Raw genomic sequence first — 16,426 nt, 5'->3', positions numbered from 1 at the left:
CATTAACACAGAATCCTTGTATAATTTGATTCCTTACTTGTACTCCATGGAACACAAGAAGCAGCATCGAGGCCAGGGACACGCTTCTGTTCTGTTTAACCAGAGGGAGGCACAAAGCAGAGACCGCACCGGGTGTTCCAACGTTAGTCAGAAACCCACATTTCCTGGCTTGCGAATAGCTCCCTAGTCACCGATGCACTCAGCCCCTTCATTGCCCCCTGTTTTGGAAATGTTCAAGCATGATTATATTGACTGCATGTTGACAAATCATGGTGCAATTAACACATGAGAAAAGTCCCCTTATATTAAAAGTCGAACGAAACCTTTTGTCCAATACAATAGTTTAGAGTTCAGATTCAACAGGGACCTTCTAAGGGGGAGTGTTTCCATTCTCACATAAGGTTAACAGGCAACCAAATGTGTGGCTGAGCACACAACACACACACTATGATTTAATTGGGAAAAAACTCGAGACTGGGCCCAGTGGCCTAGCGTGGCCTAGCGGCTAAAGTCCTCGCCTTGAACGGTGCCAGGATCCCATATGGGCATCGGTTCTAATCCCGGTGGCTCCACTTCCCATCCAGCTCCTGCTTGTGGCCTGGGAAAGCAGTCGAGGACGGCTCAAAGCTTTGGGACTCTGCACCCACATGGGAGACCTGGAGGAAGTTCCTGGTTCCCGGCTTTGGATCAGCGCAGCACCGACCGTTGCGGCTCACTTGGGGAGTGAATCATCGGACGGAAGATCTTTCTCTCTGTCTCTCCTCCTCTCTGTATATCTGACTTTGTAATAAAAATAAATCTTAAAAGAAAGTGGCACCTTTTTGTATAAGCCTGCATGTGCTTCCTAAGATGAACAAATGCCTCTTGCCAGTCATACATATTATGGTTCCAGTTGTATCTGAATACTGTTTAAAATTTGTTTACTTGGACCCGGCGGCGTGGCCTAGCAGCTAAAGTCCTCGCCTTGAACGCCCCGGGATCCCATGTGGGTGCCGGTTCTAATCCTGGCAGCTCCACTTCCCATCCAGCTCCCTGCTTGTGGCCTGGGAAAGCAGTCGAGGACGGCCCAATGCGTTGGGACCCTGCACCCGCGTGGGAGACCCGGAGAAGGTTCCTGGTTCCCGGCTTCAGATCGGCACACCGGCCATTGCGGCTCACTTGGGGAGTGAATCATCGGATGGAAGATCTTCCTCTCTCTCTCTCCTCCTCTCTGTATATCTGACTTTGTAATAAAATAAATAAATCTTTTAAAAAATTTGTTTACTCATATCAACCAAGTTATTCATGTTATTCTAATTGTTTTCTCTAATGTACAATGTAAGTTAATTGTAAACCTGATCTCTTATCTCAGATTTATGGCAGGCATCCATGTCATCCTCAATTCCTCATTAAGCTCTGAGGAATGGACTCGTATCCTACAGATGGCCAGAGACCATACGGACCAACCAACAACGTCTAGCTGGCCAATCTCTTTTGCCAGGAGTAGATACAGTCCTGGAGACATCCCCCAATTGAAACTATCAGACGCCAACCAGGCCGTCATTGTGTGACTCGCATGATCCAATGTTTATTGGCAGGAATGCAGATGGTTTCCAACAAGGTGGTTAACTACAGTAAGTTAATTAATATTGTACAGGGACCGGATGAGAATCCTGCCATGTCCCTGAACAGGCTGATGGAGGCATTAGTTAAATACACTAAGATGGACCTGAGTCTCCCCCAGGCATCACTGTACTGGCAACTCATTTTATTTCCCAATCAGCCCCAGATATCTGAAAGAATCTTAGAAGCATAGAGGAGGGACCCCAAATCCCTATGTGAGATCTGATAAAATGGCCTTGAAGGTGTACAACACCCATGAAGATACTAGATGCAAACGAAGGCAGCCCTCCAATTTCAGGCTCTGGCAGCTGCCCTGCGGCCGGCAGGTCAGGGAGGATCCCAACGACCTTCACGCAGGGCACCACTTGCTTTAAACGTGGCAAAGTGACAATGTGTTTACAAACTATTAAAAAGGCAGTAAAATCTGAACTTGTATAGCATAAAATTAATCTGTCATATATGTGATTTTAAAGTTCTGTTATTATTCTTAGTTATTTTTCTTGTCAACAAGGAAAGTGAAGTAAACCCTATTCACTGAGCAAATCATTAAAATTGGAAACACCAGGACCCAGCGCGATGGCATAGCAGTTAAAGTCCTCGCCTTGTAAGCTCCAGAATCCCATGTGGGCATCGGTTCTAATCCCGGCAGCCTCATTTCCCATCTGGCTCCCTGCTTGTGGCCTGGGAAAGCAGTAGAGGTCGGCCCAAGCCTTGGGACCCTGCACCCTCGTGGCAGACCCAGAAGAGCTCCTGGCTCCTGATTGGCTCAGCCCCAGCTGTTGCGGCAGCTTGGGGAGTGAACCATCAGACAGAAGATCTTCCTCTGTCTCTCCTCCTCTCTGTATATCTGCCTTTCCAATTAAAAAAATAAATAAATCTTTTAAAAAAATGGAAACACCAGATGTTCATATATTAGAGTTCCCAAAGTACAATGGCCCAACTTTGATTTTGCTTTTTAAATTTGTGATAATATAAAAGTGATAGGCATTCAGAAGAAACAGTTTCCACTTTTCAGTGTTATGATCTTCTAGGCCGTACAGCTGCAGGCCACGTGCTCGTGAAACTGGGCAGTGGCAGTAACCATTCCCTTCCACTCAGCCGTCAGGAGGGAAAGCAGTCCTTTCTTCAGAGTACTGCTTTGATAAGTTATGGGCTTTGGTAAGCTACAGGTGCTTACTGCATTTTCCTAATACAACCTTTTTTCTGCTTCATGACGGATTAGTTGAGAATGTTGTTGCATTCTTACTTGAGGAGCATTTGTAATTTGTTTTCGTTCACATAATTCCATGTTTTTGCCACTTTTATTCAGGGTCAAGTCTGTAAATGCATAGTTAAATAGATGGGGGAAGGGAAAGTTTGAAAGAGCTAATTGTACAGGTGACTGTACTCCCAGAAGTATGGAATCTCCAAAGAGACACCTACATCCTGTTACGAGCAAAACTCCTGTTTCCTGAAAGACCAGGAGGCAGACAGGAGGCAGGGAGAATCGTGGAGTTTTTTACCAGGAGGCAGACAGGAGGCAGGGAGAATCGTGGAGTTTTTAGGTTTATGGGAAAGACAGCACCTTCGAGGCATGGGTTTTTTTTATTATTATTATTACTGTCTGCATTGAAGTGATATGATCAGGACCCCAGGCCTGTACGTTGTAAATTCCTGTCACATGCTTTCTGTTTTGTGTCACTGTTAGCCGCTAATCATGTACTTGCTCACTGTCACATAGCTTTTGATTCTCTTACTATGAAAATCCCATGATTGTTTCGTTCAGGGTGCTTTCGCTTATGGCAAGAGTTTGCCCCTTGAACTAGACATTAAAATCATCTAACTCACCTTGAAGTCTCACTCAGGCACATTGAACCCCAACAAAGGTTCTTTTTTAAAAAAAAAATAATCTCTTACATAGCTGATTAGGGCACAAAGGGTCAAGGGTTACAGGAAAGTGGGTAAGACCATTGTTTCCACATTTTTTGCGTGTGTGTATATCTGGGGTAAGGAGGGAGATAAAAGGAGAAGCCCCATTCAACCTCCCACCCCACACCAGGGTCCCCGATGTGGGGCATGCTTCAAGAGCACGGCTCAAGTGGTTTTGATAGTTCAACAGTTCTGAATTGATGTCAATCTTGCCATTCCAAGCACGATGAAACCTCTCCAGAATCCACTGGCTGACATATTCCACCTTAGGGTCTCTGTTTGCCCAGATCTTCATTGCCAACACGTGGCTGGGCAGACGATCCGTTTATTCTGTCCTCCGTCCTCTGTTGTGGTACCAGGTGTCCTCTGCAGGATCCGATGGATCGCCACTTCCTCATGTGCACTTGGATATACTGTCTACTGTTCCATCTGAGCCTCTGAGAAGGCTCAGCTCTGACACATGCACTCCATGGTGAGACCATGGAACCTGCAATTCTCTTCATGATTGGGGTTCTGAGATCAACAGCTCAGTTGGAGAGGTCCCCAAAGAAACTTCATCTGACGTGATCCCAGACCTGATTCTTCTGTGTGCTTTCCAGTACAGGGTCTGGCACAGTCCGTCGCCCCAATCAGCTTATGACTATGCTGGTGGTTGCAATTGCTGGGTCAATCCTGTTTCCAGACCTGTCTTCCACATGAACCAATGGGTGTTGCAATTGAGCCTGATTCTGCCCACCTCACACTCGGCCCTCACACAAACCAGTGGGAGCTACAGCCTAGTCTGGGTGAATCCCAAAACCCCCTACCAGGCCTGTCCCCTATCCTGGTTCCCATGCTTGCCAGTATGTACAGCAGACTTGTCCAGTCTGTCCCACATCCAATTCAGCTCTTTTATACGTCAATGGGCATTGAAGCCTAGTTCAACCCAAACAGCCCTACTTTCCAACCCACATACGTGCTGACAGAAGACATTCTGTCTAGCTACCCCTGCCTCAGTTCTGGTTTTCATGCTCTCCAGTGGGAGTGGTAACCCAAGAGAGAGGTGCCCACTATTTCCCTCCTGGGCCCACTCCCACTCCTGGATCATGCACTCTCCAGGTGGTTCTGCAGTTTAACTTGACAGAATCAGCCCCAGTGCCAACCTCTACTAGCTGATGCTGCAGCAAAACCCAACCAACCCTCACCCACTCTGATTTATGCTTGCACCAATAGGAACAGTCAGCCCAGCCTGGCTTTCCCCTGATCTAGCTCACATGAGTCCCACAGGTATTGTAGCCCTGCCTGGTCTGGTCTGCTCCCATCCCAACTCACGCTCTCCAGTGGGAGTGGTGGCCAGGCAGCAGAGCCCTCCACGCTCTCCAGTGGGAGTGGTGGCCAGGCAGCAGAGCCCTCCACATTCCCCCTACCAGCATTGCCCCATCCCCTGCTGGTTCTCACTTGTTTGTGCTGGTTGGGTTCTGTGGCCCAGGCTGGTATGGCCCACCTTGCCTTAACATTTGCCAGTGAATGCTGTAGGTTGGCCCGGCCCAACCCCAATTCCAGCTCCAGTAGTGGGGATTACAGATTAGCCCAGCAGCAGACATCCGATTCCAGCTGTAATGTGTACGGTATGTGTTGTGGCCAAACCTGGCCCAACCTGCACTCTGTTCTGGTGCTCGGATTCGCCAGCAGGTGAAGTAAACTGGTTCAGCCTGGTCTGCTCCCAACCTGTGTCAAATAAATGCCGGTGGGGACCTTTCCATGGCCTGGTCTGGGCTGCTCCCTATCATGGTTCTTGCACTCACCTGCAGGGACTGCGTCCCGACAGAGGAATTTCCTAAGCTCCTCCATCAGAGCCTCTCCCAGTGCCAGATCTTATGCATACCAGTGGGCGCATGGGCCAGCCCTACTAGTCCACCTCCTGTCCTGGCAGGAACAGTGGCCTTTCCTGACCGGCCTTGATCCCATTCCAATTCTTACTGTCGGATGTTTCAGCCCAGCCAAGGCTTGTCCACACCCAGACACAGCTCACACATGGTTCAGTAGGGGCAGAGACCTAGCCTAGTCCATCCTACATCTACCCTAGTTCTCACGAGCACCAGATGGTGCTGGAGTCTAGCATGGCTCAGTGCACCCAGCCCCAGTTCACACTTGTGCCAAGCAATACTGCAGCCATATCCAGACCAGAACGCAGCCCCTACTCTGGCCCCCACACTCACCAGTGGGAACCCCAACCTAGCTAGCTAGGGTGTCCCCTTAGCTCCCCAATCAGGCCTGTTCCCAGCCATAGATCATGCACATGCCAGTGGTTGCTCTGCCCCAGCTTGGCACAGCCCCTCACCTGTCTTGGCCTTTGCCTTCAATGCTGTGGCCTGGCATCCCTGGTTCATGCAAACCAGTCAGTGTAAGAGCCTAGATTGGCATGACCTGTGCTCCAGCCTGATTTCTGTTCTCGCTTGTGAGGTAAGGTTTGCTCAGTCCTGCCTGGTCTGCCCCCTTCCATATTGGCCAGCCATTGAAGCTACTCTGCCCAGCTTGTCGGACCCCCAGGCCTGGACCATGTGATCATCAGTGAGAGTTTTGACCCACTAGGGGAGTTTCCCAAGTTCCCCCGGTTGACTCACTTCTAGACTCAGATCTCATACATGCCAGTGGGTGTTAGGCCAGTGCCTGGCATAGTCTGCCCTTCCATTTTGGCCTTGTATGAGCTGGTGAACACTGCAGTTTGGCCCATCCACACCCTATTTTAGGATGCACATTTGGGTGCTGCTATCTTGATCTGCCCAGACTGTTGTCTGTTTCTTTACCTGTGAGTGATGACAGGTTCCATGGTCACATCTAGCTCAGCCTGTCACCACGCCAACTCTTGAACTAACCAGTGGGACTTGTGGTTCCACAGGGTTGGGCCCACACATCCCTCACAGAATCTACCCCTGGACCTGGTTCTCTCGCATGCTGGTTAGTGTCATGGCCCTGCCTAATGTGACCCATCCCCTGTTCCAACACTCAGTCAGGTACTGGCACCTAGCCCTGCCAGACAGGCCCCCAGCCATAACTTTTGTGTGGACTGGCATGTGGCAGTCAGTGATGCTCTATGCTAACAGCCCATCTCAGGACTCCCATGTGGGCTGGTGAATAAGTCTGGCCTAAATAGATATTATGGACTCTCCCCTCCAAACCACAGGGTCTCAGTCCCCACACTTGCCAGCAAGTTCCATGACCCCGTCACTAGGAGTCACACAGGATTCATCCTTACCTACGCTCACATTGACTTTATCCATGGATGTACTTAGGCAGCAATTACATACCCTAAAAACCCTAGAGCTCACTGCCGGGCGGCCAGCAGACAGAGCCTGGCGCCAAATAGGCACACTGGCCACCCAAAGCCAAAGATTTGCTCACCGTGTGGCAGCAGTAACCATGGCCTGAGTCCCAGGCATTGGGTCTAGTCTGGTTTGGGCACCCCCCCCCCCCGCCCCTGTAGACACCACACTGCAGAGGGCTCCTTTCGACCCAACCTCACATCTGAACACTGCCCTGACTCTTCCTGCCACAAGCAGGTGGTGGCAGGGCGGAGCCAGGGGCCTAATCCAGTTCCCGAGATTCCTTGTGTGTGTGACCCCAGGTGATGGATGTCATCGGGTGTGACCCCAGGTGATGGATGTCATCAGGTGTAACCACAGGTGACACAGGTCCCCCAAGTGTTGAGACAGGTAACAGACATCCAGAAGGAAAGTAGACTGCAAGGGAGCACCCTCCTTACAGCCCCCTTGGCGTAACCCCTGAAACCTCAGTTTTCCAGCCCATGGTGGTAGATCCTGCAGCCGGCATCAGTACTAGGGCTTGCTGGACTCTCAACCAAACATGTCCAGTACTTCAGTACCCAGAGCACCTAGACCTGACACTTGGCACCCAGCACCTAGCACTCAGTACTTCAGCACCCAGTACTCAGTACCTCAGTCCCCAGCTGTGGGAAGCCATGCAGTTGGGACAGATGCAGCAAGGGTGTGAGTAGCACTGCTCCTCGGTTAGCAAAGCTATGAGGAGTTTCTGGCTGTGAGGCAAGGCCTGGCATAATGTTTCTATTCACCTCATTGATGCCTCACTCCATTGTATGGACACTCTATTACCTCTCTAGTATTTCATAGAATTCTGCTAAGGTTGTTGTTTTTCTGCAAATGTGAAATGATTCAAGCCCAGCACCATGGCCTAGCAACTGAAGTCCTCACCTTGTATGCACCGGGATCTCATATGGGCACTGGTTCTAATCCCGGCAGCCCTGCTTCCCATCCAGCTCCCTGCTTGTGGCCTGGAAAAACAGTTGAGGACAGCAAAAAGCCTTGTGACCCTGCACCCATGTGGGAGACCCAGAAGAGCTCCTGGCTCCTGGTTTCAGATCGGTGCAGCTCCAGCCATTGCAGTCACTTGGGGAGTGAATCATGGGATAGAATATCTTCTTCTCTGCCTTTCCTCCTCTTTGAATATTTGACTTTGCAATAAAAATATTTTAAATGTGAAATGATTCCTGTAACTGGTATAACGCCTCAGACTGATCAGTCATGTTATGGTAAAAGCACCTTTAGTAACTTAAGGTAATGACACACACCTAAAAGTATACGATAGTACAATTGAGCCCACAATGTGTCCAAACATCCTGTTATGTACCCACCTTTGTCCTGGAGCTTGCCCTAACATAAGAATGTTTTCCTTAAGAAATGGCTTGATAGATCGGGATGATACTCTGCTGGCTCTGCCTTCAGACCAGAGAGGGCCTCCCGAAGAAGCCGTTGAACTTGACTGGACAATAGGATGCTGGACACTATGTATGGTATATGGTTGCAACGAGGGAATCCCAACTGAACTTGAGCTGTGGTTATGCATCAAGATGGAGAAATCCACCATGGGAGGAAGGTTTGGGGAGGGGTGGGGAGAATCCCAGTACCTATGAAACTGTGTCACGTAATACAATTTAATTAATGAATAAATTAAAAAAAAGAAATGGCTTGATAATATCTTGGAACAGATGGCAATCATGGAGGTACAAAGAATTTGTTTACCACACGCCTCGAACTGTGACAACACATGCAATGACACATTTTGGTTTCTCACCATGGAAAGCTGAAAGTACATGGCATCTTCTAAAGAGAGACAAATGCGAACCCCAAAGAAAAATGGCTTAAAACTTCTACCTTATATTGTCACTTATATTTAGGGAAAGAAATTGGTTTGAAAAGATAAAAAGTTTTTTGTAAAGGCCCTCTGTTTGTAGAAAAGCTGAGTTGCCCTAATCCTTTTCAAAAGAACAAAAAACAAATCAGCACTAGGTGAAGATGGTAATTAGTATATGACTGATTATAAGATTTAATAAAGAATCTATGATATATGCCTTTATAAATTCTTTTCCTTTATGAGCTTTCTTTTTAGTTCTGTATTCTTGATATTTTAAGTAATATTAGTTTATGTTTAGTGAACACTGATTTTGGATATAAGTAAACCACTTGTCACTATGTAACCGCATGTACTGCCCACTATGGAATTCCTGACTTCAGTCAGGTCACTGCAGGTTTGAGTGAGCAATGGTTTGCTGAAATTGTTTTCTTAGAGGAAAAATAATAATAATTTTTTAGAATTGTTTTTGTAATCATTCTTTTAACCATGAAGTAAAAATGAAAAAATTGGATGTTATACAAAAGCTTGTGATGATTTCTGCATAAAGAAGCCAGATTTTTTGAGTTGTCCATCATGAGCATCACACTGTAGTGATCCATGTCTCCTCCTCTTGTCTTCTCGCTGACCCACGCATCCTTTGCAAGCTCTCAAGTCAGCCGGAGCTGGTCTCCGGCACAGCACCCAGCACTTAGTACCTCAGCACCCAGCCCAGCTCAGTATATAGAACCCATCACTCAGCATCCATAACTCAGTTCTTCAGCACCCAGCAGCTTACCACCCTAACCCATGTCCTACGCCTCCTCTATCCCCCACCTTCCTGTCACCAGGGAGCTGGTCTCCCCACGAACGCCACCAGGTGGCAGCAGAGACCAGGAGACACGAGCCCCAATCACACTCCCTCCCCTGGGAAGGCAGCTGGCAGAACGTCAGTGGGGCAGTGGGGGACAGGTGGGCGTCCAGCTTATGCTGCTCTGGGCTGTATTCCCAGCTCTGGACTGGCCAACACGCCCCCTTCTTCCGTCCTCACCAAGAGCCCAGCATCGACCGCTGCTTCCTGGGCCCCAGCACAGCTCAGCCCTCTTCCCACACAGCGGCCACACCCTCTCCTGCCCAAAACATTGGAGACCCCAGACCCAGACCCAAGCACACAGCACAGAAAGCACAGGGTTAGGGTTCCCGTACCCTCAAGGCTAATCACAACCCAGGCCCTGTACACCCAGGCCCGTGCCCCTCCCCTCGCCTCCCAGTGATGAACCCTGGGTCCCCTCACTCAGGTTCCTGTCAGCTCTCCCACTTCCTTCTCCCCTACAGCCCCAGGGCATGCTCAACGTCAGGACACGCCTCCTGTTCAATGGCTGACAGTCCTCCCCGCCCCATCCAGGCACGATGCCACCTGCTGAGGGATAAAATCCAGGAGCCCAGGTGTCAGGGTGTCAGGAGAGCGCTGCCATGAAGGGCTCTGGGACTGTCCTGCTCCTGGCGCTTGCCTTACTCTGCATCTGTGGTGAGTATCCAGAGTGGAGTCTGGGGAGCTAGAACCCGGCGTCAGCCCCTCCCAGGGACCCCACTGCCCATTCAACCCAAGAACCCCAGCCCAGGTCAGTCTTACAACAACCCTGAGGTCCAGGTCAGTGCAGCCCTACCCAACACCAGAGGCTCAGGGAAAATTGGCTGCTGGGGAAGAGTGTGTCCACCTAGGGGTTGGGGGGCACACCTGGGGAGTCAGTCGCAGCCCTGGGGCAGAACCTTCCCCAGCATCCCTGTCATCCCCATGACTCAGGGTCAGCCACTGCAGAGGACGACAATGAGTTCTTCATGGAGTTCCTGCAGACACTGCTGGTGGGGACCGTAGAGGAGCTGTTGGAGGGGCCTCTGGGCAAGTACAACGTCAACGAGGGTGCCAGGGCGGCACTGACAGAGCTCAAGTCTTGCCTGGACGGCCTGCAGCCAGTGCACAAAGAGGACCTGCTCAAGCTGCTGGTGTGAGGCGGGGGCAAGCCAGGGTGGGGGGCAGTCAGGGCAGGGGTGGGGGTCTTGGAAGCCCAATGTCTGCCCAACACACTCTAGCTGGCTTCAGGCAGCCACAGTAGACACTCTCAGGCTCTCTGCCACACAGCAATTCCATAATCCAGGCCTGCTGCCCTGGGGTTCCCAGGCTACGTCCCTACCAGCAGGTGCCCACATACAGGTGCAAGGAAATACATACAACATACACACTGACACATGCATGTCAGCACACATCCACTCACATGCTGCACCCCCAAGGCTGCACCCTGTCTGCCTGGTGTGCCTGTGGCTCAGCTCTGTGGGTCTCACTGTCTGTCTTCCAGATGCAAGTGCTGGGCGGGGAGGACAGCTCATGAGCGAGGCCTGAATGGACCCAGGCAGCCCCAGGACCAGCAGCACAAGCAGCTGTGGACATGGACACGCCGCCACCTCCTTCCCATGTGTAAAAATTCACCCTCAGACTATTCCATTAATAAAGCTTCTGCAGTCCAGGCCCTGGCCTCTGTCTCTCTCTCTCTCTGCACAGGGGACAGAGCAGGAATATAGCCACACACACAAACACATGGACTCACACACAGTGATGGCACACACACACACACACAGACTCACACACAGTGATGGCACACACAGACTCACACGGACAGACTCATGTCGGAATCCAGCTCCAGCCGAGCAGAACTCGAGAAGGGTGTGTGGAATAGGCGTAGAAAAAAGAAATGAACCACTACAATTTCAGGATCATAATGGACAGTATAAGAAAGCTGTCCCCTTCATTTATACAGAAGCAGTTACAAGCTCTGGCACAGACTTTTAAGTCATGGTCAAGTGGGTGTTTCCAAGGATAATTCTGCTGTTAGATTCACCTTAAAGCTCTCAATAGAAGTTCTCAATAGATGGTGCATATCAATCAGTAACACATTCCTACTACAATCCTCATTCTACAGCTTAATCTTGAATCAGTTAAGGGAAGAAATGCATCACAAAAAGGGGGTACCTAAAGATTAAGGATGGTCAAATAGGAGCAGCAGAGACAGACAGCATGAACTGGAAAAGGCCCTTTGGCAAGACTAATCAGCAACATCAACTTCCAAGCTCCCACTGATAGTAAAGACCAACTCACAGTGGCAGACAATGCCTAAATAGATTACAGAATTCTCCGTGGGGTGGTCCGGTGTCCATGCAAAGGAAGGTGGAATTGCATTCAGATGGTTATAGAGACATCCGCTGGGCCCTGGCATGCAAGTCCCTGCCATGCAGCAGGAAATTCTTGAGGCCCTCCCTGCAATGGAACAGTACTATTCACACCTTTGTATCCCCCACATCCACTGCACCAACCCTAGCAGACACACACACACAGTGACGGCACACACACATGGTGATGGCACACATGGACTCACATGGACACACACAGACTCACACATGGTGACAGGAACCAGAGATACACTCACACACACACACAGACACACATGGACTCATGCAGACTAACACGCATGGTTTACAAGGGGCAACCACATAAGGAACATGCAGAGTGCTTACCCCAAACAGAATCCAGGCCAACACTTCCCGGGCTGAGGGATCACAGGGGGAGCCTGGTCAGGGAGGAGGCAAGAGAGGTTTGGCGAGGGGGTGTGGAGCTGAGAGGATGTGCCCAGAGCTGGGGAAATTGATAAGCACCCTCCAGGCCCCGCCTACAGATGGCACTAGGTCCTGGACCCACCCAGGGAGTTGGCCAGCACTGAGTGGGGCGTTCCAGGAAGGGATGAGTTTTGTCTGCTCACAGGACCCCAGACCCAAGGGCTGGGTTGGCCAGCAGTGGCACAGAGGGGCTGGCAGGGTCTTTGGGGTCCCAGGGCAGGCAGCATGGCCTGAACCTCACCTGGACATGCTGCACCTGCTCAGGGGTCTCTGCACAGGGAGGGCTCCCCGGGGTCCCCACAGTCCCTGTCTGCTTTGTCTTCATCCCCAGTCCCAGCCAAAACTGGGTAGGGGACCCTGGGGAGGGAGGGCCCCAGGAGGGACCATTGTCTTCATCACAAGGACTGTGATCTAGAACCCCAGCCCCGAGCCGCACCCAAGGCCCACCCAGGCCACACTAGGGACAGCTCTCATGTGCCATTTGCAGGAACGGGGCACAGAGTGCCCCCTGATCAGGCTGGGTCCCTAGGAGGCCACTCCTGCCCAGAAGAGGTAACCGCTCCCCCCAAAAACAGCCCACTCCCCATCCTGGACAGAGCTGCGGTCAAAACCACCCCTGTGGTCACCTGCTCCTTGCCAACACATTGGGGTGTTCAAGTAGAAGGAACCCACCTGGCCCCTGTAGGAGTAGCAGGGCCAGAGGTGCAGGCCCTGAGAGTAGGATTAGTGGTCTGAACACCAACTAGGAAAGCAGAGGGGAAGGGCTGCCCCCAACCCTAGAGAGAGGAACCAGCTGGGACGCTGACCCCAGGAGTGACCCCAATACAAAGACCCCTCCCTGACCCTGAACCCATGAGTGACCCTAGTGCACAGGCCCCTCCCTGACCCTGATCCCATGAGGCTGTTATTCTTGGTCTGACTGGTGTCAGTGAACTGGAGTCATATGGGGATATGGGGGACTGGACCAAACTGAGTCAAGATCCCCCAGCTCCTGTCACCCTCCTGGACAGAGCTTGCCATGGCGGAGGAGGTATGGGTGGGCACCTGGAGGCCCCATCGCCCCCGGGGGCCCATCATGGCCCTCTACAGCAGTCCTGGCCCTAAGTATTTGATTCCACCCACCACGGGTAAGAGCTGATACCTTGGTGGGCAGGGTGTGGGGTGAGGTCAGGGTGCAGGGGGGATGGTGGGTGGGTAGGATGGGGTGGGTATGGGAAATGGGGTATGTGGGATGCTGTGAGGACAGGGTAGGGGTATGGGGAATGGGATGGCTGTGGGGTGCTGGAGGATAGTGTGGGGTGTGACTGTGGGGAGAACAGGGTAGGTGTAGAGTGAGGTCAGGGTGCCAGGTAGGACAGGGTAGATGTGGGGAAGACCGGGTGGGTGTAGATGTGGGGAGGACGGGGTGGGTATGGAGAATGGGATGGTTGTAGGGTGCTGGAGAGTGGGGTGGGTGTAGGGAGGACAAGGTGGGTATGGGGTGGTTATAGGGTGCTGGAGGATGGGGTGGATGTGGGGAGGATGGATCCGGGTGGGTGATGGAGGTGATGGAGCCTGCTCCACCCACAGGATTCATGAAACACACACCTACCAAGCTGCGTGCGCCAGCCTACAGCTTCCGCGGGGCCCCCATGCTCCTGGCTGAGAACTGCTCTCCAGGGCCCCGCTATAGCGTGAACCCCAAGATCCTAAGGACTGGGAAGGACCTTGGCCCTGCCTACTCCATCCTGGGGCGCTACCACACCAAGACCATGATGACGCCCGGCCCAGGTGAGGGCCCTGGCCACTCAGCATCCTGTGAGGGCGTGCCTCAGACAGGGGACAGGGTGCAGCTCCAGATTGTGGCCAAACCCTGTGCCCGACCCAAAAGCCAGTGCCTGCACCCGGGTGCCCTGGTGGACACAGCTCAGCAAACACCCTTTCCCAGGAGATTACTTCCCTGAGAAATCAACCAAGCACGTCTTTGACTCAGCACCCAGTCACTCCATCTCTGCCCGGACCAAGACCTTCCGTGTGGACAGCACTCCAGGTCCACCTCCACCCATGGGACAGGGAGAGCCCCAAGGGAGGAGCTGGGAGGAGTTAGGAGTCCCTGGAGGGTGGCTGGGAGGAGCTGTAAGTCCTGGGAGGAGCTGGTAGTTCTGGGAAGAGCTAGCAGGAGCTAGGAGTCCCTGGGAGGAGCTAGGAGGAGCTGGGAGTCCCTGGCAGAAGCTGGGAGGAACTAGAAGTCCCTTGGGAGTCCCTGGGAGGGGCTGGGAGGAACTAGGAGTCCCTGGGAGAAGCTGGGAGGAACTAGGAGTCCTGGGAGGAGCTGGGTGGAGCTAGGAGTCCCTGGGAGGAGCTGGGAATCCTGGGAGGAGCTGGGAGACCTGGGGAGTCCCTGGTAGAAGTTGAGAGTCCCTGGAAGGAGCTAGGAGGAGCTAGGAGGAGCTGACTGAGGCTCTGCTCTCCACAGGCCCAGCAGCATACATGCTGCCCATGGTGATGGGACCCCACACAGTCGGCAAGGTATCCCAGCCCTCCTTCTCCATCAAGGGCCGCAGCAAGCTAGGCAGCTTCAGCGATGACCTGCACAAGGCAAGGGCAGCCCCACCCATGACAGATCAAAGTCCCCTCCCTGAGTGTCTGTCCCTTCTAGGTGTTTCTGCCCTGGAGATGGGCAGATGATGTGCCAGGAGAGGGGCACTCAGGGAAACCCAGTCTGACACAGCAGAAACAAGCCACGAACCACCTCAGGAAGTGGGTGCAGAAGGCTTGGGACAGCCATTCAAGCATGGGACAGTGATGAGCTGGCCAGCACCAGGACACAGTCCCAGCTGGGAGAGAGCTGTGGACTCATGAGCATGTGTGTGCACACACCCACCCACCCACATACCCACACAGCCAGGAGGAAGCCACGGGCTCGTCACACACACAGCCAGGAGGAGGCCATGGACTCACAGACCCAGGAGGAGGCCATGGGCTTGTGACACACACACACACACACACACACACACACACACACACAGCCAGGAGAAGGCCATGGGCTTGAGATACACACACACACACATTCATGGAAGGGAGGAGCCCACAATGGCACAACTGAGCTATGACCGCCAGCAAAGTTGAGACCGAGGAGTGGACCCAACATAGGTTGTCCATGAAAACGGGGTGTCATCTCCTCGGATCATGGCCCCAGCTCAGGGCTTCCTGGGATCTGAAAGTTGCCACTGGGGCACCCCACGGCTGTGCAGGCAGAGCCCTGCTAATTCCTGTGCTCCAGACGCCAGGTCCCGCAGCCTACCGCCAGCCTGACGTGCAAGCAACCAAGTTCAAGGCTCCGCAGTACACCATGGCTGCCCGGGTGGCACCTCCTGGGGACAAGACCCTCAAGCCAGGACCTGGAGCCCACAGTCCAGAAAAGGTGCAGGGAGGGCATGGGAGCAGAGGGGAGGAGGCAGGGTGGCACCAGGAGCCCAGAGCCCTGACCAGGTGCAGGGAATGGGAACAGAGGGGCAGGGCCCTGGGTGTGTCCAGCACCTGCCCCAAAGGTCATCCTCAGGTGCAGGAACCTGAACTCCGATTCCCACCTACCTCCCTGGATGCCTTGACAGTCACGCTGAGAGTGCTGTGGTCAGGCCTGGCTTTGCACCACCCAGCCCCACCAGAGTGATCCCAGCTCCCCCATGACCACTTCTTTCCCAGGTGACCCTGACCAAGCCCTGCGCCCCCATCGTCACCTTTGGCATCAAACATTCAGACTACATGACACCCCTGGTGGTGGACGTGGAATAGCCTGGCTCAGCCACCACAGTTGGGCCCCCGGGGCTGGACCGTCCTCCAGTGGCAGGGCTGAGATGGCCTGGTCCTGTAGGCAGCCCAGGCGTGCCCAGGCCACCACGACCTTGTTACCTTTTTCTATACTATTTCCCGTTTGTTAATCTTGTTTCCTGCAGTGCCCAAATTATTTAATAAATCACGGATTCCATTAGTAAAGGTTATGTTGAGGGAAGAATGCAGCTTCCAGTGGACATGGCTTCCAGGGTCTAGGTGGGGGTAGAGGGCCCAAACCTGATGTCCCTCCCCCATGGCCACATGGTGCTGTAGCTGCCCAGCCAACAGAGATGAAGGTTCCCAAGTCCATGTC

General features: G+C 52.6%; 2 protein-coding genes across 3 annotated transcripts; both read left to right on the top strand.

Moving 5' to 3' along the window:
• Positions 1-72: 72 nt before the first annotated feature.
• Positions 73-16,098, top strand: LOC131477897 (outer dense fiber protein 3). Of its 2 annotated transcripts, XM_058659582.1 has the most exons (8): positions 73-83; positions 12,767-12,852; positions 13,311-13,427; positions 13,870-14,070; positions 14,228-14,329; positions 14,756-14,877; positions 15,563-15,703; positions 15,985-16,098. In XM_058659582.1, exons 3-8 carry the CDS (start codon positions 13,319-13,321, stop codon positions 16,072-16,074), a joined length of 765 nt encoding a protein of 254 aa, XP_058515565.1. In that variant the 5' UTR covers positions 73-83; positions 12,767-12,852; positions 13,311-13,318; the 3' UTR covers positions 16,075-16,098. The 2 variants fall into 2 exon arrangements, with proteins under 2 accessions (XP_058515565.1, XP_058515564.1); XM_058659581.1 differs by lacking the exons at positions 73-83; positions 15,563-15,703; positions 15,985-16,098 and having other exon boundaries at positions 12,783-12,852; positions 13,289-13,427; positions 14,756-15,033.
• LOC101535817 (secretoglobin family 1C member 1) lies at positions 10,008-11,138 on the top strand. The gene is made up of 3 exons (XM_004599221.2): positions 10,008-10,162; positions 10,439-10,638; positions 10,989-11,138. Exons 1-3 carry the CDS (start codon positions 10,108-10,110, stop codon positions 11,019-11,021), a joined length of 288 nt encoding a protein of 95 aa, XP_004599278.1. The 5' UTR covers positions 10,008-10,107; the 3' UTR covers positions 11,022-11,138.
• Positions 16,099-16,426: the final 328 nt, after the last annotated feature.

This window comes from Ochotona princeps, unplaced genomic scaffold (assembly GCF_030435755.1).
Source record: "Ochotona princeps isolate mOchPri1 unplaced genomic scaffold, mOchPri1.hap1 HAP1_SCAFFOLD_148, whole genome shotgun sequence".
NCBI lineage: Eukaryota > Metazoa > Chordata > Mammalia > Lagomorpha > Ochotonidae > Ochotona > Ochotona princeps.
Note: the sequence above shows the minus strand (reverse complement) of the source record. Positions and strands in the feature narration are given on the sequence as shown.

Bases quoted from the DNA above. Each gene is read 5' to 3' on its own strand.
- LOC101535817 (XM_004599221.2), top strand. From the start codon at position 10,108: ATGAAGGGCTCTGGGACTGTCCTGCTCCTGGCGCTTGCCTTACTCTGC. The intron at 10,163-10,438 runs GTGAGTATCCAG...CCCATGACTCAG, and splicing joins TGCCTTACTCTGCATCTGTG to GGTCAGCCACTGCAGAGGAC. The intron at 10,639-10,988 runs GTGTGAGGCGGG...TCTGTCTTCCAG, and splicing joins AGGACCTGCTCAAGCTGCTG to ATGCAAGTGCTGGGCGGGGA.
- LOC131477897 (XM_058659582.1), top strand. From the start codon at position 13,319: ATGGCGGAGGAGGTATGGGTGGGCACCTGGAGGCCCCATCGCCCCCGG. The intron at 13,428-13,869 runs GTAAGAGCTGAT...CTCCACCCACAG, and splicing joins TTTGATTCCACCCACCACGG to GATTCATGAAACACACACCT. The intron at 14,878-15,562 runs GCAAGGGCAGCC...CCTGTGCTCCAG, and splicing joins TCAGCGATGACCTGCACAAG to ACGCCAGGTCCCGCAGCCTA.